The sequence below is a fragment of the Monoraphidium neglectum genome (genome assembly GCF_000611645.1).
Source record: "Monoraphidium neglectum strain SAG 48.87 unplaced genomic scaffold scaffold00404, whole genome shotgun sequence".
Lineage (NCBI taxonomy): Eukaryota > Viridiplantae > Chlorophyta > Chlorophyceae > Sphaeropleales > Selenastraceae > Monoraphidium > Monoraphidium neglectum.
Window position 1 is genome coordinate 1 of NW_014013224.1, and position 27,772 is coordinate 27,772.

Consider the following 27,772-nt stretch of genomic DNA (forward strand, 5'->3'; position numbering starts at 1 on the left):
GGGGAGGGGGGAGGACGGCGGAGAGGGGAGGACGGCGGAGAAGTTGGTGGGAAAGCAAAGCAGAAAATGTTGATAGATTGGGCGAGACGACGTGGGTGCGCATGGATCGGGCCCCAGTTGGTTTTGGCGAGAGCACGAAACCTGAACCCCAGCAACCACAGTGTCTAAAACTTCAAACATTGACAACCACAGCCCCACCTTGTAAAGCACTCCCGCACCCACTTCAAGCCACCCGCCAAATATCCAGAGCCCCCCCCCCCCCCAAACCCGCTGGCCCACCAACCTGAACGCGCGCGAGTCGAGGGCCAGCAGTGAGGTGTTGAACAGCGTGGCCGCCAGGAAGGCCGCCACGTGCCCAGCCAGCCGGGGGTAGATGAGGCCCGCCACGATGCCGTGACGCAGGATGATGGCGGGGGGTGCTACGTACTCCATGGCAATCAGGCTGCGGCCGCCGTCAAAGTGGAACACGCGGGGCACGTGCGCCGACGCCAGCGCGTGCTGCAGCCGCAGCGCCTCCGCCTCAATGCGGCAGCGGTCGCGCGACAGCGGCCAGCTCTCGCCGACGCAGCGCACGTAGGGCAGCGACTCCTTGACACACAGGCCGCCAGCCGGGCCCGTCACCAGGTACACAAAATTGATGTTGCCGTCGGCGCGCACCTCCACCTGCCAGTCGGCCGCGCCCTCAGGGGGCCCCACCTTCTCCGCCAGCGCGGGCCGCGCCGCCACGTAGCCGCGCACGCCCTCCTCACCCAGTGGCCGCCCCAGCACTGCCTTGGGCTCGTCACCGCCCTCAGCTGCTGCGCTGCCATCAGCCGCAGCATCGCCATTGCCGTTGCCGTTGCCGCTGGCGGCCGGCGGGCTCCACAGGCCAAGCGCCCCCATGAAGGCGCGCACCGCGTGGCCGCCGCTGTCGTGGTCGCGCGGCACGACGCCCCTCTCTGTCACGATGCCCTCCACCAGGCTGCCGGGCACCACATCAAAGCAGGGGTTCCAGATGCCAATGCCCTCCGCCGCCACGCGCTGCCCTCGGAAGTGAGTGATCTCCTCCGGTGGCCGCTGCTCAATAACGATTGCTGCGCCGCTGGGCAGGGACGCGTCCAGGGTGGTGGTGGGGGCGGCGACAAAGAACGGCAGGCTGTGGTGCGCGGCCGCGATGCCCAGGGCGTAGGTGCCAATCTTGTTGGCGGTGTCGCCGTTTGCCACGACGCGGTCCGCGCCCACCACCACAGCGTCTACGTCACCCGCGCCCATCAGCGCCGCGGCAGCGCTGTCGCAGATGAGGGTGGCGGGGAGGCCGTCGTGCACCAGCTCAAACGCAGTCAGGCGGGCGCCTGGGCGGCGGAGTGGCAGAGGAGGGGCTGATGTCAGGGGATGACGGGTGCTGCAATGTCCCTTGTGGGGTAGCGCAAGCCACGGCTGCAATTTTATGTTCGCTTTGGAGCTGCACCGCACACGACCCACTGCCAAAGGACGCTCAGCTGCCTGTCAGGTTGAGATGCCCCAGCAAAGTTCAACCCTAAGCCCGCGGCGCACACCCCGCCCACCTTGGTTGTATGGCCGCGTCTCTGTGCAGTAGGCGTGCTCCAGCGCCCCGGCATCGTGCAGCGCGCGGATGATGCCCAGCGCCGTGCCGTAGGCCGCTGTAGCCAGGCTGCCCGTGTTGCAGTGCGTCAGGACGCGCACCTTGCCGCCACTGCGCGTGCGGCCGCGCGCCGCCACCGCGTCAAGCAGCGCTTTGGCGCCTGCTGCGCCGATGGCCTGTGTGCAAAAGGTGGGTGGGTAGAAGGGCAGCAGCACCCAATCAACGTCGCAGGGTCGGCTGCAACACCCACGAAGCCTGTACTGATAAACTGCGGTCGTTATGTGCCGTGTTCATGCTCGCCTGCATTCTGCAGAATGTCTGGTCGCGCACCTCCCCATGTCACCAGGGCCAGGCGTCAACGGACGGAGGCCGTCTGACACAGCCCCCGGGCCCACCTTGTTGGCCGCGATATCCTCCTCCAGGGTCGCCTCCGCAGCCGCCACCACCTCAGCCGTCACACTCTCAGGGGTGGCGCCCTCCGCCGCCGCCGCTTGGCGCGCCACTGCCTTGAGCTTGGTGGCAGAGTCCGCCAGGTTGACAGCCGTAGGGCGGCTGTGTTCGCGCGTTTCACAGCAGCCGCGGGGGGAAGCAGCCAGCCGGTGTCAACCCGCATGATTGCGTGTCAGCAGAGCTGCTGACTGTTGCGGCTCAATACATTCAGAGTACGTCCATTGATGGCATCATCACAAGGGGGGACACTGCTGAGACGGTGCCCAGCAGCCCCAGCTGCTACGGCCAGCTATCAACCAGGCGCAGGCGTCACCACTTCCAGTTGCCGTCTCACGTCCCTCAGTAGCCCCCTGGGGCCCAGCTCTAGTGGTGTGCCCCTCCGCAGGCGCCATCCCTGCGCATTTGTCACGGGGCCCCACCTGGTCACAAGGTAGTCCATGGTCTTCTCAACATCCTCCACCACTGCCGCCACGCTGCTGTACTGCTTGCCGCCGCCGTTGCGCGTCAGGTGAGATGCTAGAGACAGCGCGCCAGTGACACCAATGGCCTGCAGTAGGCCATGGCAGAGGTGGTCAGAGATGGCCAAGTGGTACCTGAGCAGCCCCTCATGGAGCGTGCAGCGTTGCAGCGGCGCGCACGCCGTTTTGATGGCTTTCCCTTGGCCGCCGGCGCCACAGGCGCGCCCGAGAGCGCCTTGAATGCACGAACACTTGGTAGCATATAAATATCATGCAAAGTTGCGACTACCACGCCCTGTAATGGAGATGCCCATGAATAGTGTCACGATCTCCGCCCATGCCATCCACGCGCGCTGGCCGAGCCACGCCCTCACCGGGGCTCCACGCACAACCATATCCTTGATTTGCTGCCATGCGTCCTGAGGCGTCGGCGTTGGAAGCCACGCCGTCTCAAACGGCAGCTTGCGCTGGTCCAGCAGCGAGAGGCCGCTCGCACGGTCATAGCGGATGGCGATGAGGGACCCCATGCCGGCTCGGGCTGCTCAGAACAAGAGAGCGCAGTGTGTGAGGATGTGACACCGCTCTCATATTGAAAGCGCATGGTGTGACATGAGTGAGGCCTGCTGCTTCGCCTTCTCTGGTGCTGAGCGCGCTGGGCAGCAACAGCAACAGCAACAGCAACCGCCGGCTGATGACGATGGTCCTGGGGATGTCTGGTAGGCGCACGAGATTTTACTAAGCTTCAAGAAAATGTTGTGCAGATAGTGTTACAAAGGAGCGCCTATACATGGCGCATCGCTCACGAAGGGGGCGCACCCACAAACACATGATGCGGCGCTTGCGGCCCAATTAGCAGAGGGTGCAGGTAGCGGGGTTTGATCCTGCAGGACTCGCAGAGGTCTTGAAAATCCTGGAGCGCATATACAGTTTCCAAACCTCAACGACAAGTATGATGCATGGAGCCCAGACAATAGGAGGAAAGAGGCGGAGTGGGGATCGAAACAGAGGGAGGGTGCTCAAGGGGAATCGGGATCCCCCGGCAGGATGAGGTGCAGGTCGTGGAGGATGGTCTCAAACTCATCCAGCTCTGACAGGTCAACAAAGGAGCCGATAGTGGCCGCGCCCTGCACCGCCGCTGCCGCCGTGCTACCGCTCGCGCTTGGCGCTGCGAGTAGGCTGCCGTCAGGCGCGGCCACAGGGGCTGTGGCAGGCAGTGTGGGGCCGCCCGTGGTACCCTCGCCAGCCTGTTGCCCTGCGCCTGCCTGTGACGAGACGGCAGCATCCGCGGCTACTGCCTCGTCCGCAGCCTCGGCCAGTGGGGTGAGCTCCGCGCGCTCGCTGTTGCCGTCCGTGAGAGTGCGCATGAGGCGACGCGTGGAGAAGCTGGCGGGCCGCCCCAGGCGTGCCGTCTCTGCGGCCGCTGCCTCCTTGGCCTGTCGCAGCTCCCTGTCGCTGACGAGGTCCTGGCTGAGGGCGCGGTCCAGGACGCGGCGGTACACGTGGACGGGCCACTGCAGGGGGGCCACCTTTGGGGGCGACGCATCAACAAGGGTGGGATGAGTGACAATCATTGTGAAGAAACCGAGGCAGGTTGACGCACATCTTCTACTGTCACAAGGACCCCAACAAAAAGCACGGGAGATCACCAGCAACTGCCAACCCGCAGACCCCGCTCCCAGCCGCCGCCATTTTGAACCTTGACGGCGGTGATGATGGCCTCAAAGTCGTCGAGCGCCAGCAGCTCCCCCTGCAGCGCCTCCATCAGGGACAGCGCCACGCGCGCAAGCACCGCGTCGTCGCCGCTCTGCAGCAGCACGTCCAGGATGCGGCCCCCAAAGTGCAGGGGGAAGGGCGACGCGTAGAGCGTCATGAACCACTGCGACGCGTACAGCACGGCCGGCAGGCCCGCCGCCAGCAGGTGCGCGTGGAGGGCCGGCAGGTGCCCGGCCAGCAGCAGCTCAAACCGCGACAGCTCCAACCTGGGGGAATTAAGCCAGCGATGGGCGGTGTGGTACAGATGTTGATGCAGAGCCGGCATGACCAGCAGGTGGCACGCCTAGAGTGCAAGGACCACAGCCATGCGGCTCCTGCAACAACCGGCACACCCCTCACGTGCTCACTGCCACCAAGGACTAGTTCAGTGCCGCCACCCCTCCACCTTGCAGCCCACTCAGTCCCACGCCGCAACGCACTCACTTAAGGGGGTCGAGCCCCGGCTGGTAGAGGCGCCGCAGCCCCGCGCCCCGTGGGGGATCATCCAGCAGGCGGCAGTAGAGGGTGAACGCGGCCTCCTCCGGCACGTACATCAGCAGCATGCCCGCAGCAAAGGCTGCAAGGGATTGACATTTGAAGGGTGCATATGGGGTCGTGAGGATGACAGGGCGCCGCGTGTGCATATGGAAGTGCTGCTGAACGAGGGACGCCGTCAGTGAGGGTTACGATGGGCGCTGAAGCCACTCCAGCAAGGGGCAAAGCTTTGGAACAGACCCCTGCCTTCTGCCGCCAAACACGCACCCGCACGGCCTGCCCCAACCCCCTCACCCTGGCCCTGGCAGTAGCCAACCTCCTCATCATGCAGCGCGTAAGCACGTAGCAGGCGGCCAAGTCGTGCCTGACCGTCCCCCGCCACAAACAGCGGGTGCTCAGGGAAGGTGCGCCCCAGGTCCCTCGCAATGACGTCATCCACGGGCTCAACACCCCCCATGCAGCGCTGCACTGCCTCGCCGGGCGGCGTGGCCACCAGGCGCGCGTATTGGCCGTCCGGGTCGGTGGACGCCGGGATGCCCGCGCCCTCCACCCAGGGGACCTCCACCATCGCCTCAAACAAAGCGGCCTGGCTCGCGCGCACCTCGTCCAGCGGGGCTGGGGCACACATGTCGCAGCAGGGGAGTGGAATGCAGTTGAGTGCTGCCCGGTGGGGACGCCACGGGGAGGGAGGCAACCGTGCTCATCAAGTGTGTGGAGCCTTGCATGATTCCGCCCACGAGGCCTGTCAATTGGGGAGCCCCAGCGTGCCAAGCCCACCGCCGCACGCCGATCAAGACCACCCACCGCACTCCATCATCGACCGTGCCAGCGTCCGCACTGTCTCCAGTGCCTCGACTGCGCCAGAGTCCCCCACAGCGCCGCTCAGAGCGCTGCGGTCGAGCACCTCCCACTCGTCAGACCCCTGGGACCGCCTTGCAAGTGACGCGGGGCGTGCCGCGCCCTGAGCATCGTCCAGTGGCAGCGACGGCGCACCGTCAGCATTGCCGAGCCCGCTGATGCCGGCTGCTTCGTCGAAGGCTGGTGCCGAAGTGCAATTCCACGGGCTGGGGGCGGACGGCTGGAAGGTGAAGTCCCAGGGAGGGGGCGCTAAGGGGATGCCGCCACTCTCTGCAGCTGCTCCCGCCTGCCCGCTGCCGCTCGCTGGACCAGCTTGCGCAGAGTCGCCGCAGCTGCTGCTGTTTGTGGGGGTGCTGTCGCAGTCGATCCCATCATGCGCCGGGGCCGCGACCACGTCACCGTTTGGTGCGGCCGTCTCCTCCATGGATGCTGCGCTTGCCATGCAGCCGCTGCTCTCCGCTGCCTCTGGTCCCCCTACCTCTGATGCTGCACCGCCCTCCTGCCGCTGGACCCCAAGCTGCTTGTCTTCAGGACTCTCTTGCCTGTCGTGCTCCCGGTGCTGCTGCGGCTGCTCTTGCTGCTGCTGCTGCTGCTGCTGCTGCTGCTGCTGCTGCTGCTGCTGCTGCTGCTGCTGCTGCTGCTGCTGCTGCTGAAGGAGACGATGATGATCCTGGCACACAGGACTGGCTGCTTTGGCCACGTGCTGCCCCTGCTGCTCCCAGCCGTGGCTAGCGCCTTCACCTTGCCGCACTGATACGCTGAGCCCCTCACCCTCCGCACCCTTCCCGCCCTCGTCTGTCTCAGTGAGCACTACGCCATCTGGCACCGTGCTGGGCCGCTTGACATGCTTCGGCCCACTTTGGCAACCTGTGCCTCCATTTGTGAGCGCCTGCTGCTGCACGGAAACGTGGGACGCAGACCAGTGCAAGCAGTAGTCAGAAGACACGGGCGAATGCATTGCTTGACAAATTGACCCATTTGCACTTTAGCATCCCTGTGCTGTGGCTCCAGACCCATGCACAGGGTCGACAGCCAACCCTTGCAAGGGTAACCACTAGCCGCATTTAAGTGGTCCGCTCGCCACCTGTCATGCAACTAATTCAAAAGTGGTCGCATGTACACGCGCGCGCACGTTGCAATCACACGTACACGCATATGCGCTCGCACATGCACACGCGGCCCGGTAGCCCCGTAGCCCCCCACCTTAAGGGCGTGTGCAACGTCATCACGCGTGCTAAGGACATAGTACAGCCGCGACCGCATCTCAGAGGGCATGTCCTCATACACCTGAGCCCCCATCTGGATGTCCATGGGTGTGCGCCGCAGGAAATCAAACCCCGCCTCGGGTGCGTCTGACGGGTGATGCTGCTGCTGCTGCTGCTGGCGCTGAAACTCTGACACCTGACAGGGCGGAGGGCGGGTTGATTGCAGTGACGACAGCACGATGCATCGCAAATGCGCTTCGATTGGTGACGCGTGCAGTTTGATCACGCTGCACGTCCGCCAGCGGTCCCACCAGCGCGTGCACAAAGTGCTTGAGGGTTGCCGCCGCACCTTGCGCTCGATATCCTTCAGCACGGACTGCGAAAGGTGGAGGGACAAGGAGGGGGCGCATGGCGAAGAGTTGCAGCAGCAAGCAGGTGGGAAATGCTACAATGAGAGCTGGGCGTATAAAATTCACAGTGGGACAAGTCCTGCGAGCAGCCAAGGCTATACCCGCACCACTGCACGCGAGGGTGACATCAGTGGCAAATTCGCCAAACCCTACCTGCACCCGTTTGACGCCCAGCTCTGCCACCGTGCTGGCCCCCTCCTCCAGGCCTGAGGTACGGGGTGAAATGGGTGAACGCTTGTGAGGTTCAGGGCCATCGGCTGACATCGCCAGCCCGGCAGCCGGCGTGAAGCGACCTCCATAAACGCACACAGTTGTTGCGAGCCGAAGGGCACATCCTGCCGCTCACCTCTCTGTATGCCCTGGATGCCCCTTGACGCTTCATCAATAATCAGGGCGGCGCCCCTCCTGCATCGAACACATTGTACAGGCAAGTTGATGGGCCATTAGCTGTGGCGCCGGCGTGTTGAGCAATATTGTGCATGATGATCCTCGTGCGCCTGCACAGCTCACCGCACTCTCACAGCGGCTCCATGTCCCTCACCTGCGCAGCGAGGGGTCAGACAACAGCTCGCCAGCTGAAGCCGCTGCACGGAACAGGGCGCCCGCCGCATGGGACACGCGCTCCTTGAAGCCGCGCTGTCTGCCCGAGTGCCCCGCCTCGTCCATTGCGCAGTTTGCGCCGGGCGCGGGTGGTGCACGCTCGCAGCGATGCAAGGCGTTATGCTGCCGTGGCACAAAGTTATTCTGCACGTTGGATGCACTGCGTTGAGCGTCCACGCTGGGGCGTTCAGGACGCAGCAGGGGACCGCGGGCCTGACTGTGTCATCGCGGTGCTCGAGAAGCCCCGTATCTTTGGCTGCAGCTTATTTAGATAACTCTGTTAACTTCCAGCACAGGTTTTCGAGTGGGTCAGATCACCATGCACTCATCAGTGCCAGGCTCCAAGCAGGTTCATCGAACCAGGTCTGCCAAACCGCTTCTCTTGGTGAAGCTGCGCTGGGTATGTACTACGTCATAAAGCCCTCTCAATTACAGCTTCCAGCGCAGGCGTGAGTACGGTCATGGCCAGGCAGGTGCGCTTTGTCCAAGACTAGCAGCGTGTAGGCCCGCGAGTTGATCTCTCCAGGACACTTTACATTGGATGGATACAGGCATTTTGTTCATTGAAATACATTATCAATCTCATCACTTGGTATAGGAAGATGGGTTGTTATTCCTCACAGTACTCTTTTGGCGGCAGCAACGTTTCAGTGCGATCACAGGCCCATATCGTATCAACACCAGTGACGACAAACGCGCGCAAGGTGCCAGCGAGGCAAGCACCTGTTAGGATGTCAGAGAAGGTTTCATGGAATGAGGTGGCCGATTGAATGCACTACAAGGCGGTTTGGAAGCTACCCTCCCCACCTCCCTGCACCCCTTCTCGCTTTTCCTGTAGTCGCACAGTCCTGACAGGCAAGAGCAAGGGAAGCCACTACAGCTCACGATGTTTACACATGCTATGCACCTTTGGTCCCTCGCATCCCCTTCCTGTAGCCCAACCTCCGACCCCTCTGTTACACTAGTTGACTCGCCGTCACACTCATGTGATGTATAATGTGGGTCCCGGTGGAGCACGTACAAGCATGGGTATCTTACACCCGTCGAGCACGCTGCTGCTTGCCACACACTTGCAACTGCAAGTCCCCCGTGAGACAATGACGGCTGACTACGACTTGACGGTAGTTGAGATACACGTGTCTGGAACAAATGTGCCTGCAGCGCAAAGAGGAGCACGGATTCCACAGCGGCCTGCAGCTGCTACTGAGCCCAAGCAGACCAGAAGAGTGTAACTTAAAGCTTTACATCAGCGCAGTGTCCAAGTACATGTGCATAGCAGCCTTCCCCAGAGCAAACCCGTGTGGGCTCACTCAACTTCATCCGTCTGGCTGCGCGTGCCTTGTTGTCGCCCCACTGCCGCCTCGTGGACTGTCGGTAGCTGCGCTCGTGCAAAATTCTCCTATGAACCTGCTTGCTTTCCAACCCCGTGGCTGGGTCTGAGTGCTGCCGCTGGGCGCTTTGCTGATATGTGATGAAGTGGAGATGACTGTGGCGTTTGGACACAAGTAAGGTGCAATCTCTGTACATACTAGGTCATGAACAACGTTAATTGTGCGCAGATGGCGGCGCAGGTTGAGGGTGGCTCAGTCCAATAGACAATGTGGAAGGCATGTCACAGAGGGCGATCATTCCTAGCCTGGGGCTCCCAAGCCAGCCACAGCGACAGGCGTGAGCTCCCAGCATCACGGCTGTGGGAGATGGGTCTCTTGATCCGGCCTGCCGCCGGGCCCGCACTCGCACTCCCTGTCGCTGTCCTCGTCATCGCTCCACTCCCCAAACGGCCGCTGCTTGTGGAAAATACAGCACTCTGTGGAGCCAGAGTGGGGCGGAGGGGATGGTCGGAAGCGTTGCCTTCAAATTCATGCAAACTTAAGGATGCGCGAACAGTTTCTCGCCAGCAAGCAGGCGGCGCCATGCCAAAACAGTGCGTCCCATGACAAACCATTGCGCCCTTCACTGAGCCTGGCGTGACGCCGTCCATGCTCACTCTTGGACTTCTTTTTGCCAGCAAACTCATCCACCTCGGGGATGCCCTCTGCCCACTTGACACTCTGTGACCACAGTTGTCATTCAGCATGAATGATGGGGTTCATCAGGTGGCAACACGCACAGTCGACGAGCTTGTGTGATGACAACGGCGCACCGCACCATCTCGTAGCCCAGGCTGATGCTACGTCTTGGGTACCAGGGGTCCCGCACCTTCTTTTTCTTGCGCTTTGGCACGAGCTTGAGGGTCACCGCATCTACAGGCGCCAGGCAGCAGCGGTTCTGGTCTGTGTTCAACACGCATATCTGACAGGCTGCAGCACACGCCACAGGCTGGGAGTCCCAGCTGGCAAGCACACAGGTGCAGCAGCCGCACCTGCAACTGGTGCCATCGTTACAGTCCCAGTTTGCGCGCCGCCCGTCGAGCCCTGCTGGGACATAGGTGCGCCACCCCCCACGCCGCTCTACAACACCCCCCGCCAGCCTGTGCTGCCAAAGTGAGCACCACTGCGTACGCTGCAGCAACGCAGTACGTGATGCGCTGTGCGCGGTGCCTTGCGCGCCCTGTTGAGGACAATGCCGGCAGTCCACAAGTCCAAGCTGCTCACTATATCCACTCTGCGGGTCCTTAGATGCCCGCTCTGGCCCACTACAACACTGTCTGAACAGATTTCAGGAAGATTGGTGGGGCTTCCCCGCGTGCGCAACACCTGTTCGGTCAAGAGGACGAGTAAGTATTTGACACGCAACCAAGCGTACTTGATACCACGCAGCTGCACCGCCATGGTCGTGCGGAAGCAGAAGAGGAGTGACACGTCCCGACCAGTGCCAAGCCAATACAGCAATCATTAGTCTTCATGTTCTCTACACCGATCACGATAGGTCGCATACATCATCGCAAAAGCCTCTCAAGCCTTTGCTCCGTCACGTTCACTGCTCCAGTCGCACAGTCTCCAGCCACACGATGCGGACCCTCTGCAGCGCCCGGAGTGGCCGTCTTGCAGCTGCTGGTGAGAGCAAAATGCTACATTTGAGCAATAAACGGTTGTATGCACAACGCGGGCTAGCCCAGACAACTCACGGCCGATTCGCTCGTGCACACAAATCAAACAGGGCACTCGCCCCAGCAGCAGCAGCGGTTCGTGCGCGCCAGCGCACTCTCGGGCGACAAGCTCAAGCGTCCGGAGCTGAAGCGGCCAGAGCAGCCCAAGCGGCTGTTCGACGATTCGGCAGAGGCGGCAGCGCCCACGGCCGCGCCCGCAGCAGCGGCGCCCGTGTCAGCGCCCCTCACAGCAGCAGCAGCCCCTGGCAATGGGTGGGTTGTGATGCAGTAATGTACCATTTTTCTGCTGGGCAGTATGACGAACCAGCTTCTGCAGCATCACTGGTTGGCGCACATTGCTCGTGCTGGCTGTCCATCGCGGCAGCGGCCATACGCGCCATCTTTACACCACTCAGACACCACTCAAAGTTGTCCCTGAATATGCATGTGCCCTTAATTCCATAGGACCGTGACTATTGAGTACCAGCGGCAGCGCGCCAAGGAGATCCGCAAGTACTTTGAGGACGCCAAGCTGGAAGCCGCCACCACCAAGGCGCAGTGAGTGCACACCACCACTTTCGGCAAGGCGTCACTGTATAGGCGACAGGCCCAGAGTGTTTGCCCAGAGTGTGTTAGGCACCTGCTTCATTAGCGCTGGCGGTGTCCAATGGAATTCAGGGCGTTCATGGAATAAATGGGCCAAGCTCTGCAATGCATCGCATATAACTCTATGCCACAGGGTGTTTGGCTGGACGCCGAGCAACGAGATTGGCAACGGGCGCTGGGTCATGTTCGGCTTCTTTGTGGGCATGATGACGGAGTACGCTACGGGGGTGGACTTCATCCACCAGCTGGAGCAGATTGTCAGCTACACAGGTGGGCGCACACATCTCGGCATACCCCTCAGTTCGGAGCCTGTTTTGCAGAGCAGAGCATAGCTGCCACAGCTGCCACAGCTGCCACAGCTGCCACAGCTGCCACAGCTGCCACAGCTGCCACGCCTCTATACGTGGACCGGCGTTTCTGCACTGCAATACAACAATGTGTGAGGGACTGTGCCGCTCTTGCTGCACGCACGTCGCCAACCCATCCCCCCTGCTTGCCCCTTCATCCGGTTGACTCCCATTGCAGGCCTGTGGGACTTTGAGTGAGTGGTGATGGCTTCTGACGGTCCAAGATGTGTTGTCCAAACAGACTTGAGTGAGCAGCAGCAGCCTTCCAGAGTCATATGCAAGCTGCTGTTGCGATCCCGCCCCATTGGCGCGGTGCATGCGCAACCCTGTGGCGCAGCCCAGTTTTGAAAGTCATTTGCGAGTGCTAGAGAGAGTGTCTTTTTGTATGTAAACATGGTCATGTACCATACCCAACATTGGCCATGCCACTGACTGTTGCCAAGTATCACAAACCAGATGTGAGCTCGGTGTGGAGCACGGCAAATCTAGCTGCTATGTTGGTGGCTCTGGATCACATGCACCCCACTCAGCGGCCAGCATCTACCGTATGGTGTCGCGTTGATACAATTTGCAGTAGGCAGCGAGCTAGTTTTTCAAAGTTTACATCATGGTCATCTGACCTCGTCCTTGCCTGCAAGCAGCAGTATACGGGGGTTGGATAGAAGCTGGCTTTTAGGGTTTGGAAGCTGGCTTCAAGGGCAAGGTTATGTCACCCTTGAACAGGAGCCAACTTCATACAGCACATGAGTGAATACTACATCCAAAGTGACTAATGTTCACCCCTCCGCCCTGCACACAACGCTCATCCTGCTCACCATCCCGAGCAATGCTGCCGCCTTCCAGCAACTCTGACTTGAGCGCTGCCAGCAGCTGGTCCGGCTCCCACACGTCATCGCCCTCCTCCTGCACCTGGAAGGAGGGTGCAAACAGGTGAATTGGGGTTGCAAGTGCACAATAACGAGGCATGGTGTGCGATTGGTAGGTTACGAAATCAAAATTACCCTTATGCCTTCAAGGGTCTACAAAGGCACAGGCTCATCCATGGACAGCACGATGGCGCACCTGGTCTGAGGGGCACAGGCAGGCCGTGAGGAGCGAGAGATCGATGCCGGCCCCGCTACCAGCAGGCACCCAGGCCTGGTCGCCGGTCAGCTCAGCAATCTGCTGCACCCTTGCGTGGTGGGCTCGTGGCGCCTGCGCCACCTGTATCATGGGGCAGATACGCACAGGTACACACGCGTTGCGCCCAGTACACACTGCATCCCGTAAAGGATTGCCACGTAATACGCTTGACAGCACCCAAAGCGCTAGTCAGGGCTGCTAGTTGCTTTCTCAGACGCGCACCATGCATCTCAGATCCTCCTTGCCCTCCTCCTCCAGATCAGGAATGTCCTCCGCCTGGGGCACCGGCAGGCGCAAGGGAGTTCGCCTCGGCAGGCACTACTCAGCAATATCGCGTGTTGCATTTCCCGATACAAGGCAGCAATTCTGCATTACAGGTGATCGCGGCACTGCCATGTGCAACGGCAAGCTGCTTGAATCGACACGGCCCCCGCACCGGCTGCGGCACGCACCCCTCTGCCGGCCTCCCGCTCGTCGTACTTGCTGCGCTGCTTTGCAGTCTCGCTGCACAGGGCATCGTACAAGGGCATACAAAGACAAGGTTGTGTAGCAGCAGCAGCGGCAGCAGCACAAGCAGCAGCAGCAGCAGCAGCGGCAGCGGCAGCGGCAGCGGCAGCGGCAGCGGCAGCGGCAGCGGCAGCGGCAGCGGCGGCGGCAGCGGCAGCGGCAGCGGCGGCGGCAGCGGCAGCGGCAGCGGCAGCCGCGGCAGCAGCCGCGGCGGCGGCGGCCGCGGCAGCAGCAGCAGCAGCTGGAGCAGCTGGAGCAGCATTGGCAACAGCAGTCCGAGACAGAGTCGCGCAGGTGGCGACTGTCTATGACTGTGGGAGGATCGCCGACGAGCACCAATCATGATAGTGTCAGTCCGGGTGCAAAGCAGAGTTTGTGCCCACGTGCCCGCGCACCTCTGCTCGCGCTGCAGCTGCTCCTGTTTGCGACGCGACACACCAGTGAACGCAAGGGGGGGGCTGCCGTCGCAGGCTGCTGTGTTGCTGCTGCCACTTCCGTCCTGAGAAGGCAGGTCAAAACCCACACGCTTTGACGATGCTGCTCCACTGCCGCTGATGGAAGGCGACCCAAGTGAATAGTCAATTGCTGCTGCCGGCTCCAGTGGTGCTGCAAACTTGACCGCCCTGGGTCCCGGCGGCATGCCACTTGCGCCCGTTTCCTTATCTTGACTGGCTGCAGGCAGCGCCACTGCCCGCATTGCCCGCCTGCCTGATGTTGCAGCCGCCTGCAATGTCAGCATGTCAGCATGTGCCATGTTGCGCTCCCTTGTCGCGCGACTGCATCACGTGCTGGCCGGCGTTGAGTGCACAGCGTTGAGCTTGCTTTGCGCGCACCTTCATCGGCGAGAAGTCAACATTGCTATCCATTTAGAATCCAGATGCTCAGGCCGCGCGGCGACACGTTTGACCCACGGTATTGTGATCTGGGTTGCGATTGTCGCACCTTCCGTCGCTCTGATCAATCATACACATATAAATGATAACAGTTTCGCTTCAAAACATTCGGTTGCGAGGCCGTGCCAACGGCTGGTCTCATGAGTTATTTCTTGGGAGCTAGGGAGCAGCTAGAGCGTCATTGTTGAATTTGTGGTACCGTAGTGCGAAGCTGACTGCTGCCACACGCACACAAAGAAGCACATGAGCACGCACAAGGTGAGCACTTTGTGGCTAGGCGCCGCCCATGACCTGACCATACGGTAGGGCGACACGAGCACCAAGCGCTCAGTGGTTTGCTTGTACTCAGGCTCTCGCAGTCTACCATGTCAGGAGAAATCTCAAGTGCAAACATGCGAGTGATAGTCCGTGGGTCTGTTGTGCTGTCCTTTGAGCGTCATCTCGACATCATCCACTACTGCAGTACGGTACGAACAGACTGGAGCCTGTTGGCAATGCGCAAGTGCATCTGGCTGTGGTGCTGCCAGTCCATTGCTCTGTGCATTCCTCAACCCTAGCACCATAGCTCTTGCAACTTGGCTTGGAACAGTGACTCCATTCTCACGTGTGCTATATTTGATATATTGGATAGAAATCTCTTACTTGCAAACCAACAATGCAAGCTACGACGGAAACATCGTGCGTGCACTCGCCCGTAGCCGCCTCCCTGCCAATGGGTGTACTCTGGCGATAGACCTGCGTTTGTACATGGGCATGCAAATTCATGCACACATCCGCCTGACTGTGGTTTGATGTTGATTATGCAATGGGCCTCGCGGGGGGCGAACAAATCAACCACGGGACACAGCTTTCAGGTGACCCTAAAAACGCTGGTTGCAGCTGCTGAGTGGTCGTCCCATCATGATGACGGTCCTTCCTAGGCAGGCGTAGCAGTAACATGCACCCTGCGCCTTGCCTCTGTGACAAATCAGCACGTCCTGGACGCCTGCCCGCTTGGATACCATTGCGCTGAGGGCGTGGGGCAAAGGCAGGGTGGGCGGTGTGTGGGTGAGAGGTGCTGAGAAGAGGCAGCACACCCAAACAATTGTTGTTTGGCGCCGCTGCTAGCAGTGGCGCACGGCACAGGCGAGGCACACACCGCCCTGTTCACCCTGGCTCACGTGTCAAGAAGCAGACGTGGTTGGGGTATGTGATGGAGGGGCCGTTGCAGTCGAATCGCAGGGAGCCAAACACCATGCCCTTGGGGGCGCTCCACCCATTGCTGGGGTTGCCAGCGAGCTGGGTGGCCTGCATTTGCAATCAGGGTGGTCAAGCCATAAGCAGGGGGGGTTGAGGACATGCAAGAAAGGGCGGAGTGAAGACCTGCTGCGGCTGGGCTTGTCATGCTGTTTCCCCCTGGTGCTGCAAGCGCACAAAAGAGTCGCACCATTATCACAAATTCAAAGCATCTCTCCAGCAGCGCTCCCCACTCACTGTGTCGCCGCAGGTCAGTGTCTTGGTTGGGCCATCCACGAGGCCCTCGAGCGAACGGTCGTACTGTGATATTGTAAACGTGACGCGCCGCAGGCTCCTCCCATCTCTGCTGGCCACCCAGCGCATTTCGGTGACCACTGACATGGTACGCTTGGTGTTGGGGAGCGCCAAAATTTCATCTACCTCAGGATTTGGGAATGACGCGTCGGCGCAGGCTGCAGACAAGGGGCTTGGCTTGCCCCAGGTGGGCCTCCCAGCCTTGGCTGTGTTGGGCGGACAGGATGCCTCCTTACTGTGGGGCGGTGGTGTGCAAGGGGTGATCGTGTTGCTGGCTGTGGCCCCATGCGGGGGGGATGGCAGCGTTGTGAAAACACTGAAGCTTCATACAAGCACAAGTGCGCCAGTGCCCAATGATCTACTTACTTGCTGCCCCAGGCGCCGAACCAGATGTTGGTCACAAAGCCGTCGTCCGTTACTCTGCAGGCTAGCTGATTGATCGGCGTGTCGCACATGCCTGCGGCTGGCCCAGCAGGGGCCGCTGTATGGAGTGGGGAGTAATCACCAATCACTCATCGCCGATTGGTTTCATTGCAACAGCTCAACAAGATCAAGGGCCAATGGCTGTGCTGGTGGCCACAAGTGCAGAAGGGTACCCTCAACTGCTGCACCCAGCCTGTGCATGGGTCTGACAGGCGACATGCAGTGAGATGCGCCGCGCCTGCCAAAAACGGCGGCACTCACCCTGCTGCAGCTCTCTTGCGTCCCCAACAGAAGTGCAAACCAGCATCACGACTATGCTCCACAGCACGCCCTTCATCTCGCCTCCAGCTGGATCTAGCTCTACACCGCCTCTCTGAAAGTGTGTGCCTAACACGGGTGACGCGTGGGTTTTGTTGCGAAAGCAAAATTTAAGATAGTATTGATCGGCCCTGAACCTTTGCTGCGAAGTGCAGTACCGTACGGACGCGCAGCTTCGTTCTGTCGACAGTCATCATACGGCAATGTGCAGCAATGTGCAGCATTGTGCAGGGATTTTGTAGTCCTGTACTCCCGAAATCACCCCATTGTAAGATGCTGGTCTGAGTCGCTGAGTTTGTGCACCGCAAGCAACGCAGGTGAAAAGGCAGTGAGCATGGCTGAGCACAGCAGCGAGGTAAGGCGCGAGTAATAGTGGGCCCTGAGTTGGAGGTGAGGCGAGGGCAAGCGGGCTCTCGTGAGCGCGACTCAAGTCCCTCACACTGAGATAGGGCCTGCAACATGCCGGACCTGGTCCCCGGCAGCAGCCCACGTTTCAAGGCGGGGTGGCTCGGACACGTGCAGAACGGCGGGGCAAAGCTTGACGCAGAGGCTCAAATGATAGACCTGCAACCACTCGCAACCGGCGCATGGAAGGGCCGACAGTGGCCGGTTGCCCTCTATCACCCGCACAGCGTGTCATTTGACACGGCACATACAGTCGACCATTCCATTCAGAAGGGGGGGACACCTGGGTTTTGGCTGTCGCATGTATTATGTGTAGCTGTCCGACGCACTCCCCACAAACAGTTGCTCATGAACAGGACCACGGCAGCATCTTGGCAAACATCCTGTAAGCAGTAGAACGGAGCCATGGAAAGTGACATCTCCTCGTCACCCAGTTCACGAGTATAGGTCGCAGCGCCCTATCCCACCCCTTGATTGTGCGCTGAGCAGGAGCGTCCAGCTCCTGGCAGGTGAGGGCAGCTGAAGCCCTTTGTGTTGCATGTCTCTCTGGTGCAGCTTCCAGGTTCAGGCTGCGTTGTGCACCACACTGTGTTTGTTCCCGCGTTTGCCGTCACAGCCGCCACACGCACCTCGCCTGGCCCCTCGAGGTACAATGTACGTGAGCCCTCCCGTGCCCATCACAGGTCGTGCGATGGTTCTTTGTTTGCATGACCGCGTTCGCTCCTGCTGTTACGAACTACCGGGGACCACTGAAGCTGGCGTTGAAAGCAACACAGCCATGCACTTAGGCCAGCTCAATGAGCTGGCCCCTTTCCGACTGGCAGCATCCCAGCCCTGAAAGCCCGCCTGGTTGTGCACTGCACGGGGGCGCCGCTACATAATCGCGCAGCTGCGAGTGGTGAGCAGGCCGCCCTCACCCTTGAGGGCCTGCGTGACATCGGGGTCCTGCGCGGCCAGCGCGCGCAGCAGCAGGAGCGCGCTGTCGCCGTTCTCCACCACGTTGATGTCGCCCTCGGGCTCCTCCTCGCCCTCGCCCTCGGCTTCCGCCTGTGCATGCCCCTCGCTCTGGCAGCGACGTCGATGGGGTTGGTGACAAAATGTTGTCTGGGGGGACCACTGGGAAGCACTGTGAAAAGCATCCGCGCAGCCGCAGCCTGCCTCACGCACGCTGTTGTCTCGCCGCAGTCCCAGCCGCTCCACCCTCTTAGATTGCGGACTGCCCCCAGTGGCCCCTCCCCCCCCACCTGCTCCACGAGGTCGAGCAGCGGCTCCACCAGCTGCTTGCCAGACACACCCAGGGCGGCCTTGGCAGGGGACAGCAGCTTGCGGTCGTCCTGGCAGCAAGTTGTGCAGGGGAGGAGACAAGGTGGGACAAAGAAACAGGATGATGGTGCGGCAGCACAGTTGCTGTTGAGCAATCATATCATGGTGCTTTTGCGCTGCCGTTTTGACAAGTGATGATGCAGAGATGCCTGCGGCGACTGATAGGCACGACAGCTAGGAGTGATTTCGTGCAGACAAGGCCGTCGCAATGCCGGAGGACCCTGAACCCGGCTGCGCGAACGAGTTCCTCATCCCCTGCACCCACCTTGACAAGCACCCACACCAGGTGAGCGCTAACGTCCCGCGCATCAAGGTCGCCTGGGGAGGGGTATGGACGACCACATTACGGGAGGCGATGATCGTCAGGGGGGACAGCGTATGTTGCAGCTCGCTCTGCGTGCTGCCACAAACCTATGGCCGCACCTACAGGGCAGACGTGCAGGCATAGCCAACGGCTTGTGACAACATGCAGCATCCATTGAGCAAGAAGCAGTGATCATGCCAGTGCGGGGTTCTCCCCCAGACCTCGATCTCCCCGCCTTTTTCTTCCCCCCTTGCCTGTGACCAGCAGCTCTGCAGCCAGCGGCAGCGCGCCCTCCGCCACCAGGTACGTAGCCGCCCCGCGCCGCCCCTCGGCGATGTTGCCCAGCAGCGCCGCGGCCGCCGCCTTGTCGGCCGGGCTGCCGGTACGCAGGAAGCCCAGGGCGGGGCTCAGGGCCTGGTCCAGCAGCACGGCCACGTCATCCCTTGGGGAGGGAGGGGGGCGCACGGGCGAATGGCATGGGTCATCAGCGGGCAAGCAGGTGCAGCAGCCCCACCCAGCTATTTCTTTCGACCCCACAGGCGCAAGAAACGCGCGCACGCACAAACATACACACGCACGCGCGCACACACACACACACACACACACACACACAAACACACACACACACACACACACACAAACACGCATGTTGACGCGCCCCCCCACCTGATGTCTATGCCCACCACCAGGTCGTCCAGGGCCCCCAGGGCGCGCGCCTCACCCTGGCCCAGGCGGTGAACCACCTGGGATCAGGACAGGGGCAGCACGGGTATGAGGGGGAGACCTGGGGCCAAGGCACAACAATCAGACGGCAGCAGCCGTGAGTGCGTGTGCTGCTGCCTGTTGACGCCTTCCTGCGTGCGAGCTGACGAACAGACAGCGCAAATCGAAGGGCGTCATAGCATGCAGCGAGTGTGACTCTCTGGCCCCAGAACAGACACCGCGCAGCCAGCCAGCCGTCCCCTCCTTGCCGCCCACCTCATGCAGCAGCGTAATGGTGTTGGCGCGGTTGAGTGACGTCAGCGCTGCCAGAGCTTCGGTGCCTGCCACCGCCACCGGCTCGCTCTCGCTGAACCGCAGGTTGACCAACACACTGTTGGGGTTGTCGGGGGGCGGGGTGAGGGTGAGGGTGAGGGTGAGGGGCAAGAGGCCAGGGGTGGAAAAGGTGGAGGACTGCAGGCGGGCTGACCGGGTGCTGCTGAGGGCTGCAGAGGGCCTGGCCGCATGCAGCGTTGCAGCGCCATGGCGCAGGCCTCACCCAAAGATGCCCTCCAGCTCCCCGACCTCCTCCTGCACCGGGTTGAGCGCCACCTTCTCCGCGGTGGCCGCAAAGTGGCCCGCCTCCAGCCGGTCCTTCACAACGCCTGGCCGCAGCAGAGGAGGGGGTGCTCAGCACCATCGTGGTTCGGTTCTGCTGGTGATCACACCCGTGTGCAGGCAAGCTGCGCTTCCAAACTGCGCGTGGTCCGTGCGGCCGCTACCCACCGGCGTGGTCGCTCAGCGCCGCCAGGCTGTTGGCCGCCTCCACCACCACCGCCTGGGAGTCGTCCTCCAGCAGCTGCGGGGTTTGGGTGCGGCACGGGCGCGCGGGCAGGGTGGCGCTGTGTGCTGAGGGGTTTCTGGTTTGGCAGGCTGAGGAGGGGCGGTGGAGCAGCCGTGGCAGTGTCACAGTGAGGTCATGGCAAGATTATTGCAAGAATACCATGTGCAATGGTAATGATGGTGGATACCACCCATACAGACGCAAATGGTGGCCAGGCGTGTGTTGCCACGTGCTTTGTTGCCCAATCCAATGGCGCGCCTGCAACGGTGCCCCTCCGCACCTGCATGAGCACGTGCAGCACGCGCCCAGCTGCGCTGCGCTGCACTTCGTAAGACTCGTCCGCCGGGTCGATCAAGGCCTACGAGAGCACAGATGTGAGTGTTTGCGCTTTGATCACTCAAGAGGTGCTGATCAAGGGGATCCGGCTGCCTGTCGGAAGCAGCGTGGGGCGTGGGGAGAGGTCACGGTGCCGGGCATGGGTGGCGGGCGCCGCGCACCGTGAGCCCCTTGAGCGCCTCGATCTTGGCGTCTTCATCGCCTTGTGGCGCCTGCTCGAGGGCCGCGAGGACCTCGTCTACCGCTGCCATGCTTGGGTGCTTCTATCTAGTTGGATCTGGTGGGTGTGTCGGTATCGCAGTGCTTTGTCTGATCAAAATACAATACGATGCGCGTTTTACGCTGATGGACGGGTGTGTGTTGTGTTGATCGCCTCGCAGTGAGAGGGGTGACTACTGGACAAGTGACGTGGACCGATCTCTTTCACAGCAGATACATCTGGGGTCAAAGGATCTGTGCTGGCAGCAATTATAACGCTACATACAAGCGACAGCGCGCTGTCTGTGATCTGATCTCAAACATTTTGCCAAGCCCAGGGCGAGCCAGCCGTGACCTAGCTTGCAGATGACAAATATATTGTTGGCTTTCTGATCATCTCAACCCTTACGCACGCACAGCGCCGCTGTCCGCATTGCCGGCGGCAGCACGGCGGCGAGCGCGATGTCGATGCCAGAGCCAGAAGTCAGCAAGCGGCCGCGCGATGAGCTTACGGACCGCCTGATCAAAGAGGCGCTGGAGGATGAACAGCGCCGCAAGCGTGAGAAGAAGGGGCTGCCCCCTGTTGGTACTGGACCAGGTGCGCGGGGGATTGACGGGCGCACTGGGCAAGACTGCAGGGCGCAGCGGTTGCGCACCGCCAGCTGCTGCGCCACGGACTTGCAAGGCCGCTGCGCGCTGCTCACCACGGCTTGTTGGGCAGGACTGCATCCTGCGACCTGCCTCATGCCGTCACAGCCTCGTGCCGTCACAGCATCTCTTGTACTGCGTGCCGTAGGCAGCGTCTGTACCCATGTGCCTGGAGCCCTCCCCCCTCGTGTCCCGCCCATCCCCGCCCCCTGTGCCACCCCGCAGTGACCACCAGGAAGGCCTTCAAGGGCAAGACCCTGGCTGAGATTGAGGAGGAGGAGGGCGGCCCCGTCAAGGAGAGCCTCGTGGGCATGGCGCACACAAAGCGCGCGCAGCGGCGGCGCGCGGCGGCGCCTGGCGACACCGACTTGCCCGATGACATCGCCGCCGCCGAGGAAGTCTATGAGGGCGACGAGGAGGAGGAGGAGGAGGAGGACGGCGAGGAGGATGAGGGGCAGGCCGGTGGCGGCGGTCGCCGCGCAAAGTCCCCAAAGGGGGGCGCCCCGGCAGGCAAGCCTCCCGGCGGCGGCGCACGGCCGGCCGGCGCGCAGAAAGGCGGCGGTCAGGCTGCGGCCGCAGTGGCGGAGCTGCCGGGCGGCGACGCTGCGCCGTTGACGGCGTTCAATCTGAACGAGGAGCGGGGTGAGGGCCACTTTGACGAGGAGGGCAACTTTGTGTTCGACAAGGAGGACCCCAACGATCAGGACGAGTGGCTGAGGAGCGACGAGGGTGCGCCGCTGGCGGGCACATTTGCGTGTGTCGGTGTGAGGCAAGAGAACAATGGCGCTTGGGGCTGCTGGGGGATGGACAGGCTGTGCGGCAGCTGGAGGGTGCGGTGTGTGGTATACAGCACACTGCCAGCATGCCCTGGCAGGTTGAGTCGAGTGCAGACGCCTGAATTGCTGCAGCATAGGTGGCAAGTAGGATGGAGGCGTGCAGTAGCAGGACTCACGTGATGATGGCCAGCTGCTGCAGCCAGCTGTGTCTTTCCCCCCTCCCTTCCCCCCTCCTGCTCACCCCCATCGCTACTCCCAAAACCTCCCCCCCCTGCAGTGAAGGCACCCGTGAGTGAGGAGCTGAGGCGCAGGGTGGAGGCGGAGCACGCGGCCATGAAGGCGGCCGAGGCGGCGCCCGCGCTGAGTGAGGCGCAGGTGGCGCGCGCGCAGCTGGAGATGTCGCGTCTCATGCAGGCCGGGGAGAGTGTCGCGGCGGCGCTCAAGCGGATGCGCGGCGGGGGCGACACGGGGCCCAAGAAGGGTGAGCGCACAGGGCAGCGGGGTGCAGGGGCTCTCTCGATCGCAGCGCAGCGGTATCTACCAGCCGTGGAGGCCCCACTGATGCGCGAGCCTGCCTTTCAGGAGTATAGGGTCAGCACTCCTTGCAGCTGATCCAGCCCGTCCTCCCCCGCCCTGTACATGTTCGCCCCTCGACGCGCACACCCACCACTTACCCAGGCAGCCGCACACTCACCCTTGCACCCGTGCATCCACCCTTCCACCCGTTCCGCCACCAGCCATGGGCAAGCGCGAGAAGGCCCGCCTGGCCAAGCTGGAGGCGGAGCGCGCCGCCAAGGCCGCGGCGAAGGGCGGCAGCGCGGGCGCAGGCTCTGCCGGCGGCGGTGCGGGCGGCGCGTCGGACGAGGCGGGCTTCCAGCGGCTGACTGAACTGGCTGACATGCTGGTCAGCGCGGGGGAGCTGGACGTTTACGGCGCGACCTGCGAGCAGCTGCGGCGCTGGGCGGCGCTGACGCTGCCGCGGTCAGAGGTGGAGGGGGAGGCCGGCGCCAAGGAGGACGGCGGCGGCAAGCCAGGTGAGGGCTGGAGGGGTTATGCGCCCCTGCTTCAGGCAGAGCGTGGGATCTGGATGCATACGCCGCAGAAGGATTATGTGAGAAGAGCGACAGCCGAACCCGCTTGATTCAAGGCTGCGGCTGCATAACTTTCTCGGTTAGCAGACGCGCTCATCACCGGCGCCGCTCAGCCTCGTCCGTGAGCGTTCACCTTGACCATCCCCCCACCCTCCACCCTCCACCCTTGAATTGGCCCAATGCAATCATGCATGCAGCGGTTGACGTTGACGACGACGATGACATGTTTGCCAGTGACGACGACGACAAGCCAAAGGCAGCGGCAGTCGTGCGGACGCAGCCACCACCAGCAGCCCCACCAGCTGCAGCTGCACCGGTAGCAGCGCCCGAGGCGGATTCTGCAGCAGTGCCAACCACGGGTGCTACGGCGGCAGCCCCACCCAGCGGCGGCAGTGGGGGAGGCGGGGTGACTGATTACGCATCATGGCCGATCAAGGAGTTGCGGCGGTTCCTGCAGGAACGCGGGCAGGTGAACAGGGGATGGGCAATGGGCCTGGGCAAGCACTTTGGCAGTCCAGGATGCTGCATGCTTTCCGTGATCAAGATCACAAGGGCGCGCTTCCTCCCACTGATGTGTGTATCAGGGTACCGATTGTCATGCACAAAGCGCGACCTCTGCTCCCAACCCCGCAGGACACTGCGGGCATCGTGGAGAAGGGCGACCTGGTGGCCCGCGTGAGGGAGGCGGCCGCCCGGGGCCCAGCACGCACGGCGGGCTGAGCGAACGCAGCGGCACGCTACGCGTCGTCAAGGGCTGCTTGCATCAATTGGTGAAGCGACCAGTAAGCTGCCACTGCAATGAAACCGTGTTCGTCTGCTTCCGCTGGACTGTCTGCGGTGAACGGTCGCCAGGGTGCTCTGGGGGTGGGGTCGGTTCTATCGCGGCGCCTCGTTGGCCCCCAGTCCCAGGCCAGCGGCCTTTTATCCACAACAAGTAACAGCTGCACAACAACACGTAAGCAACCTTCGGAGTAGCCGTCGTGGCCAATGGGGCACTTGCGGGCAGCGCCTTGATCTTCTTGAGACGCTAGCGGGAGACAGATGAGCCAAGAGCAGCGCGCAGTGGCACCGGGTGCCCCGAACGCTGAACGGTCTGTGGGGCTTCATTGGCTGGCGCGATCGAACGAATTTTGCGTTGTAAACGATATCACATCACTGCAGCACTCTTCCCTGCGCCGCTTTGGCCATATCGGAGTGGCCGGGCTTCTGCAGCGACAGTCTCTGCCCATCGCGGCTCGTCGTCCAGTGTTTCACTCCAGCACACAATGCAGCTCAGGGGCGCTGCGCAGCAGCGGCGTGTTGCTGAGGGTGCTCGGTGCGTGTCCACAAGGGGCTTCATTCCCTTCCGATCCAAGCATCCAGTGCACGGTGCCATTGATCTATGATTTGCACTGCAGGAGATACATTTTCCGACCAGGCATCGGCCCCCATTGCGCGCTGACCAAGACCCCGGTGCATCGGTTCTCTCCTGTTGTGCTCTCGGCCCCCCACTCCTGCAGTGCCAGGCCAGTGGTCGTCCGCCCTTCCTCGGCAGCGCGTCCTTCTCGCAGCGCAATCATGGTGTCCGCGGTTGCCGGGGTGAGCCGTGCTCGGGAGTGTGTCGGTGCAACGCGTTGGCAGATCAGAACTCCTCGCCTCGGGTCAGGATCATGCCTTGGAGTAGCTAAAATCAAGCATACGAGTGGCAGGCGGGAGTGAGGCGTGCCAGCGCTGAACGCAGCGGCACCGAGGCCGTTGACGCGCTTTCAGTCGTCAGCACAGTGCAGCGCCGACTTCCCATGGCAGGTGCCGCGGCAGCGCTCTTGCCAGCTGTGTCAGCAAGAATCTTACTTCTATCACCCCATGTTGCCAGCTGCCGGCCGCAGAGCGCTGCTTGGGCACTCGTCCGTGGCTGGGCGCCCGAGCGGGGGTGCTCGCAGCTGCCCCCCCCATCGGCTCGCGCCTCCCCCCTGCCGCATCACCTGCGCGAACACGTCCCTCACCCCGCTGCCCCTCCCCCCCTCCCTCCCAGGTGGCCGTGAAGGAGGTGGCCACCACCCCCTACGAGGGCCAGAAGACCGGCACCAGCGGCCTGCGCAAGAAGACGCGTGAGTTCACCAAGCCCAACTACCTGGCCAACTGGGTGCAGTCGCTGTTCAATGCCCTGGGGGACGAGGTCAAGGGCCAGACCCTGGGGCTGGGGGGTGACGGCCGCTACTACGGCAAGGAGGCGGCCCAGACCATCATCAAGCTGGCGGCGGGCAACGGGTTTGCCAAGGTGGTGGTGGGGCGCGACGCGCTGATGGCCACGCCCGCCATGAGCGCCGTCATCCGCCGCAACAAGCTCTACGGTGGGTGGGCCGCGGCTGGGGGCGCAGCGTGGGGCGGCTGGGATGATTTCTTTGGACGGGACGAGGGAGCAGGCGGCGGAGTTGCGCACATTGTGCTTTGTGCAAATTGTGCTGTGACGGTGCTTGTCCACGTCTCGGGATCAGGCAGTGAATGGTTCAGGCCGACGATTTTAGTGGGGCCACTTCGGAATCGCTGCTGATGGTAGCAGTCGAGGGGGTTGGCAAGTGCTACATTGCTGCAAATCCTGTTGCTACAGCTCTAGGCTTTCAAGGTGTGAATCGAATTGGACTGGCAATGGTGCGTTTTCGCATGAGCGCACATGTACTTTGTTGGCTGCAGTTGCAATGACATCAACGCGCATATGCATCTGCTCGCACCCATGACCCCCCACCCAGGCGGCCTGATCATGAGCGCGAGCCACAACCCCGGTGGCCCCGACAACGACTTTGGCATCAAGTTCAACTACAAGGCCGGAGAGCCGGCACCCGAGAAGATCACTGACAAGATCTTTGCTGAGACCGAGAAGATCTCCGTGCTGCACACCGCCGATATCCCGGACATCGACCTCTCCAAGGTGATGATGGAGGGGTGGCCGGGGCGGGGGGGTGTGAGGGTGAGGGTGAGGGCAGGCAGAGGGGCCACGTCGGCCAGTGGTGGGGCGGGGAATACATCGTGCTGATGTGGGAGGCGCCCTGTTGAATGGGATTGCCTTGGACGACCAAGGCGGCCTAGGTCACGCGCGTGCTTGCAACCGTGTGATGGGGTCGCAAGTGACAACATCGCCGCTCGTGCAGTGTCTCACATCAACTCGCGCCAGGTCTGCAGCCTCCTCTCCCCAGCATGCCCAACCCCCAGCTTTCCTTCCCTCCCCTTGTCTGCGTCCCCTCAGGTTGGTGTGACCAAGTTTGGTGATTTTGAGGTGGAGGTGGTGGACCCCGTGGCGGACTACCTGGCCACACTCAAGGAGGTGTTCGACTTCCCCGCACTCAAGTGGGCGGGGCCGAGGGGGGCACAGCGGCTGTCGTGGTCACGGGCAGCAGCGCGCTGGCGTGCTGCTGCTGCTGGTGTTGTGGACGTGTTGCGAGATGGTGCGGCAGCTGTGGCGCTAGCAAATAGTGGAAAGGCGGCACACGCTGCCCACACCACAACCCGGCTGCTGTTCCTCTTCGCCTGTTCTCCCCATGCAGGGCGTTTGTGAGCCGCCCCGACTTCTCCATGACCTTTGACAGCATGCACGCCGTCACGGGGCCCTACGCCAAGGCCATCTTTGAGGGCGAGCTGGGGGCCAAGGCCGGCACCGTCGTCAACGGGGTGCGCACTCCAATGCCGTGGGGTGGGGTCGTGCAGCCTCCATTCGCTGTTCGCTTCCTCCCCACGTTAGGAGTTCCATTAATATCACACCAGTCCTGCGCACGTCCAGGAACGCCGGCACCTTGACCCCGCCGTGCGAGACCCGCACCACCCTTGGCCCGCCGCATCGCGCAGCCGTCCTGAGCCACCCGCAGCGTCTCAACTGCCCCTGCCCGACTTTGGTGGCGGCCACCCTGACCCCAACCTGACGTACGCCCACGACCTGGTCGAGACCATGTGGGCGGACGGCGCCCCCGCCCTGGGCGCGGCCTCTGACGGTGACGGCGACCGCAACATGGTGCTGGGGGCCAAGCACTTTGTGAGCCCCAGCGACAGCGTGGCCATGATCGCCGCCAACTACCAGGCCATCCCCTACTTCAAGGACGGCCTCAAGGTGCTTGCGGGAGGGGGGGACAAGGGGACGCAGGTTTTGCAGGCCTGGATCGTGGGCTGGTAGAGCTGATTGGGGTGTGCCTGTCGGTGTGGAGGTGGTCGAGCAACGTGGCAGGGCAGGGGGCTACGCGTTCGCTCCTCACAGCGAGTGCAGTCGGTTGACCGATCGGAGCGCGCAGGCGGGGGGGCTGCTGTGCCAGGAGTTTGGCCAGGCACGCGAAGCAGCACGGCACGAGAAGCAGCACGGCACGAGCAGCTCTGCGCTCTATTGCGGGGTGGGGACTGGCAGGAGAGATCCGATTTGCCGGGATTTATCGCAGGCACATGTTGCCTTAGTGCAGCTGCACCCCAGGTCACGCCCACCAAACGCCAGCCGCCCTGGCCTCCCTGCACAAGCCCCCCTTTTCACTCGCCCCCTCACCGCTCGCCGCCACGCCCCCTCCCCCCTCTGCCCGCAACCCCCCAGGGTGTGGCGCGCTCCATGCCCACC

The 27,772-nt window shown here is 62.4% G+C and overlaps 8 protein-coding genes across 8 annotated transcripts; 3 read left to right on the forward strand and 5 right to left on the reverse strand.

Annotated features, from left to right (window-relative positions):
- Window positions 1-172: 172 nt before the first annotated feature.
- MNEG_3269 (isopentenyl-diphosphate Delta-isomerase) lies at window positions 173-3,017 on the reverse strand (the record flags this gene model as incomplete). Its single annotated transcript, XM_014048247.1, has 6 exons — window positions 173-221; window positions 284-1,331; window positions 1,545-1,758; window positions 1,978-2,134; window positions 2,452-2,579; window positions 2,865-3,017. 6 exons carry the CDS (start codon window positions 3,015-3,017, stop codon window positions 173-175), a joined length of 1,749 nt encoding a protein of 582 aa, XP_013903701.1.
- A 489-nt stretch (window positions 3,018-3,506) lies between these two features.
- MNEG_3270 (hypothetical protein) lies at window positions 3,507-4,061 on the reverse strand (the record flags this gene model as incomplete). The annotated part of the gene is made up of 1 exon (XM_014048248.1): window positions 3,507-4,061. The coding sequence occupies one exon, from the start codon at window positions 4,059-4,061 to the stop codon at window positions 3,507-3,509; it is 555 nt and encodes a 184-aa protein (XP_013903702.1).
- A 71-nt stretch (window positions 4,062-4,132) lies between these two features.
- MNEG_3271 (hypothetical protein) lies at window positions 4,133-7,876 on the reverse strand (the record flags this gene model as incomplete). Its single annotated transcript, XM_014048249.1, has 9 exons — window positions 4,133-4,469; window positions 4,687-4,819; window positions 5,032-5,352; window positions 5,542-6,490; window positions 6,799-6,996; window positions 7,150-7,176; window positions 7,364-7,416; window positions 7,557-7,615; window positions 7,752-7,876. The coding sequence occupies 9 exons, from the start codon at window positions 7,874-7,876 to the stop codon at window positions 4,133-4,135; spliced, it is 2,202 nt and encodes a 733-aa protein (XP_013903703.1).
- Window positions 7,877-10,760: 2,884 nt separating this feature from the next.
- MNEG_3272 (hypothetical protein) lies at window positions 10,761-11,989 on the forward strand (the record flags this gene model as incomplete). Its single annotated transcript, XM_014048250.1, has 5 exons — window positions 10,761-10,806; window positions 10,910-11,111; window positions 11,304-11,396; window positions 11,578-11,714; window positions 11,970-11,989. The coding sequence occupies 5 exons, from the start codon at window positions 10,761-10,763 to the stop codon at window positions 11,987-11,989; spliced, it is 498 nt and encodes a 165-aa protein (XP_013903704.1).
- Window positions 11,990-12,402: 413 nt separating this feature from the next.
- MNEG_3273 (hypothetical protein) lies at window positions 12,403-13,682 on the reverse strand (the record flags this gene model as incomplete). Its single annotated transcript, XM_014048251.1, has 5 exons — window positions 12,403-12,422; window positions 12,607-12,700; window positions 12,854-12,994; window positions 13,136-13,189; window positions 13,452-13,682. 5 exons carry the CDS (start codon window positions 13,680-13,682, stop codon window positions 12,403-12,405), a joined length of 540 nt encoding a protein of 179 aa, XP_013903705.1.
- A 4,180-nt stretch (window positions 13,683-17,862) lies between these two features.
- On the reverse strand, window positions 17,863-20,746 carry MNEG_3274 (hypothetical protein; the record flags this gene model as incomplete). Its single annotated transcript, XM_014048252.1, has 9 exons — window positions 17,863-18,054; window positions 18,234-18,323; window positions 18,878-19,058; window positions 19,283-19,359; window positions 19,595-19,709; window positions 19,875-19,980; window positions 20,102-20,174; window positions 20,440-20,517; window positions 20,657-20,746. The coding sequence occupies 9 exons, from the start codon at window positions 20,744-20,746 to the stop codon at window positions 17,863-17,865; spliced, it is 1,002 nt and encodes a 333-aa protein (XP_013903706.1).
- Window positions 20,747-21,155: 409 nt separating this feature from the next.
- On the forward strand, window positions 21,156-23,928 carry MNEG_3275 (hypothetical protein; the record flags this gene model as incomplete). The annotated part of the gene is made up of 6 exons (XM_014048253.1): window positions 21,156-21,291; window positions 21,567-22,070; window positions 22,395-22,598; window positions 22,855-23,151; window positions 23,406-23,677; window positions 23,842-23,928. 6 exons carry the CDS (start codon window positions 21,156-21,158, stop codon window positions 23,926-23,928), a joined length of 1,500 nt encoding a protein of 499 aa, XP_013903707.1.
- Window positions 23,929-24,765: 837 nt separating this feature from the next.
- Window positions 24,766-27,346, forward strand: MNEG_3276 (phosphoglucomutase; the record flags this gene model as incomplete). Its single annotated transcript, XM_014048254.1, has 6 exons — window positions 24,766-24,786; window positions 25,220-25,538; window positions 25,935-26,152; window positions 26,429-26,529; window positions 26,727-26,850; window positions 26,960-27,346. 6 exons carry the CDS (start codon window positions 24,766-24,768, stop codon window positions 27,344-27,346), a joined length of 1,170 nt encoding a protein of 389 aa, XP_013903708.1.
- Window positions 27,347-27,772: the final 426 nt, after the last annotated feature.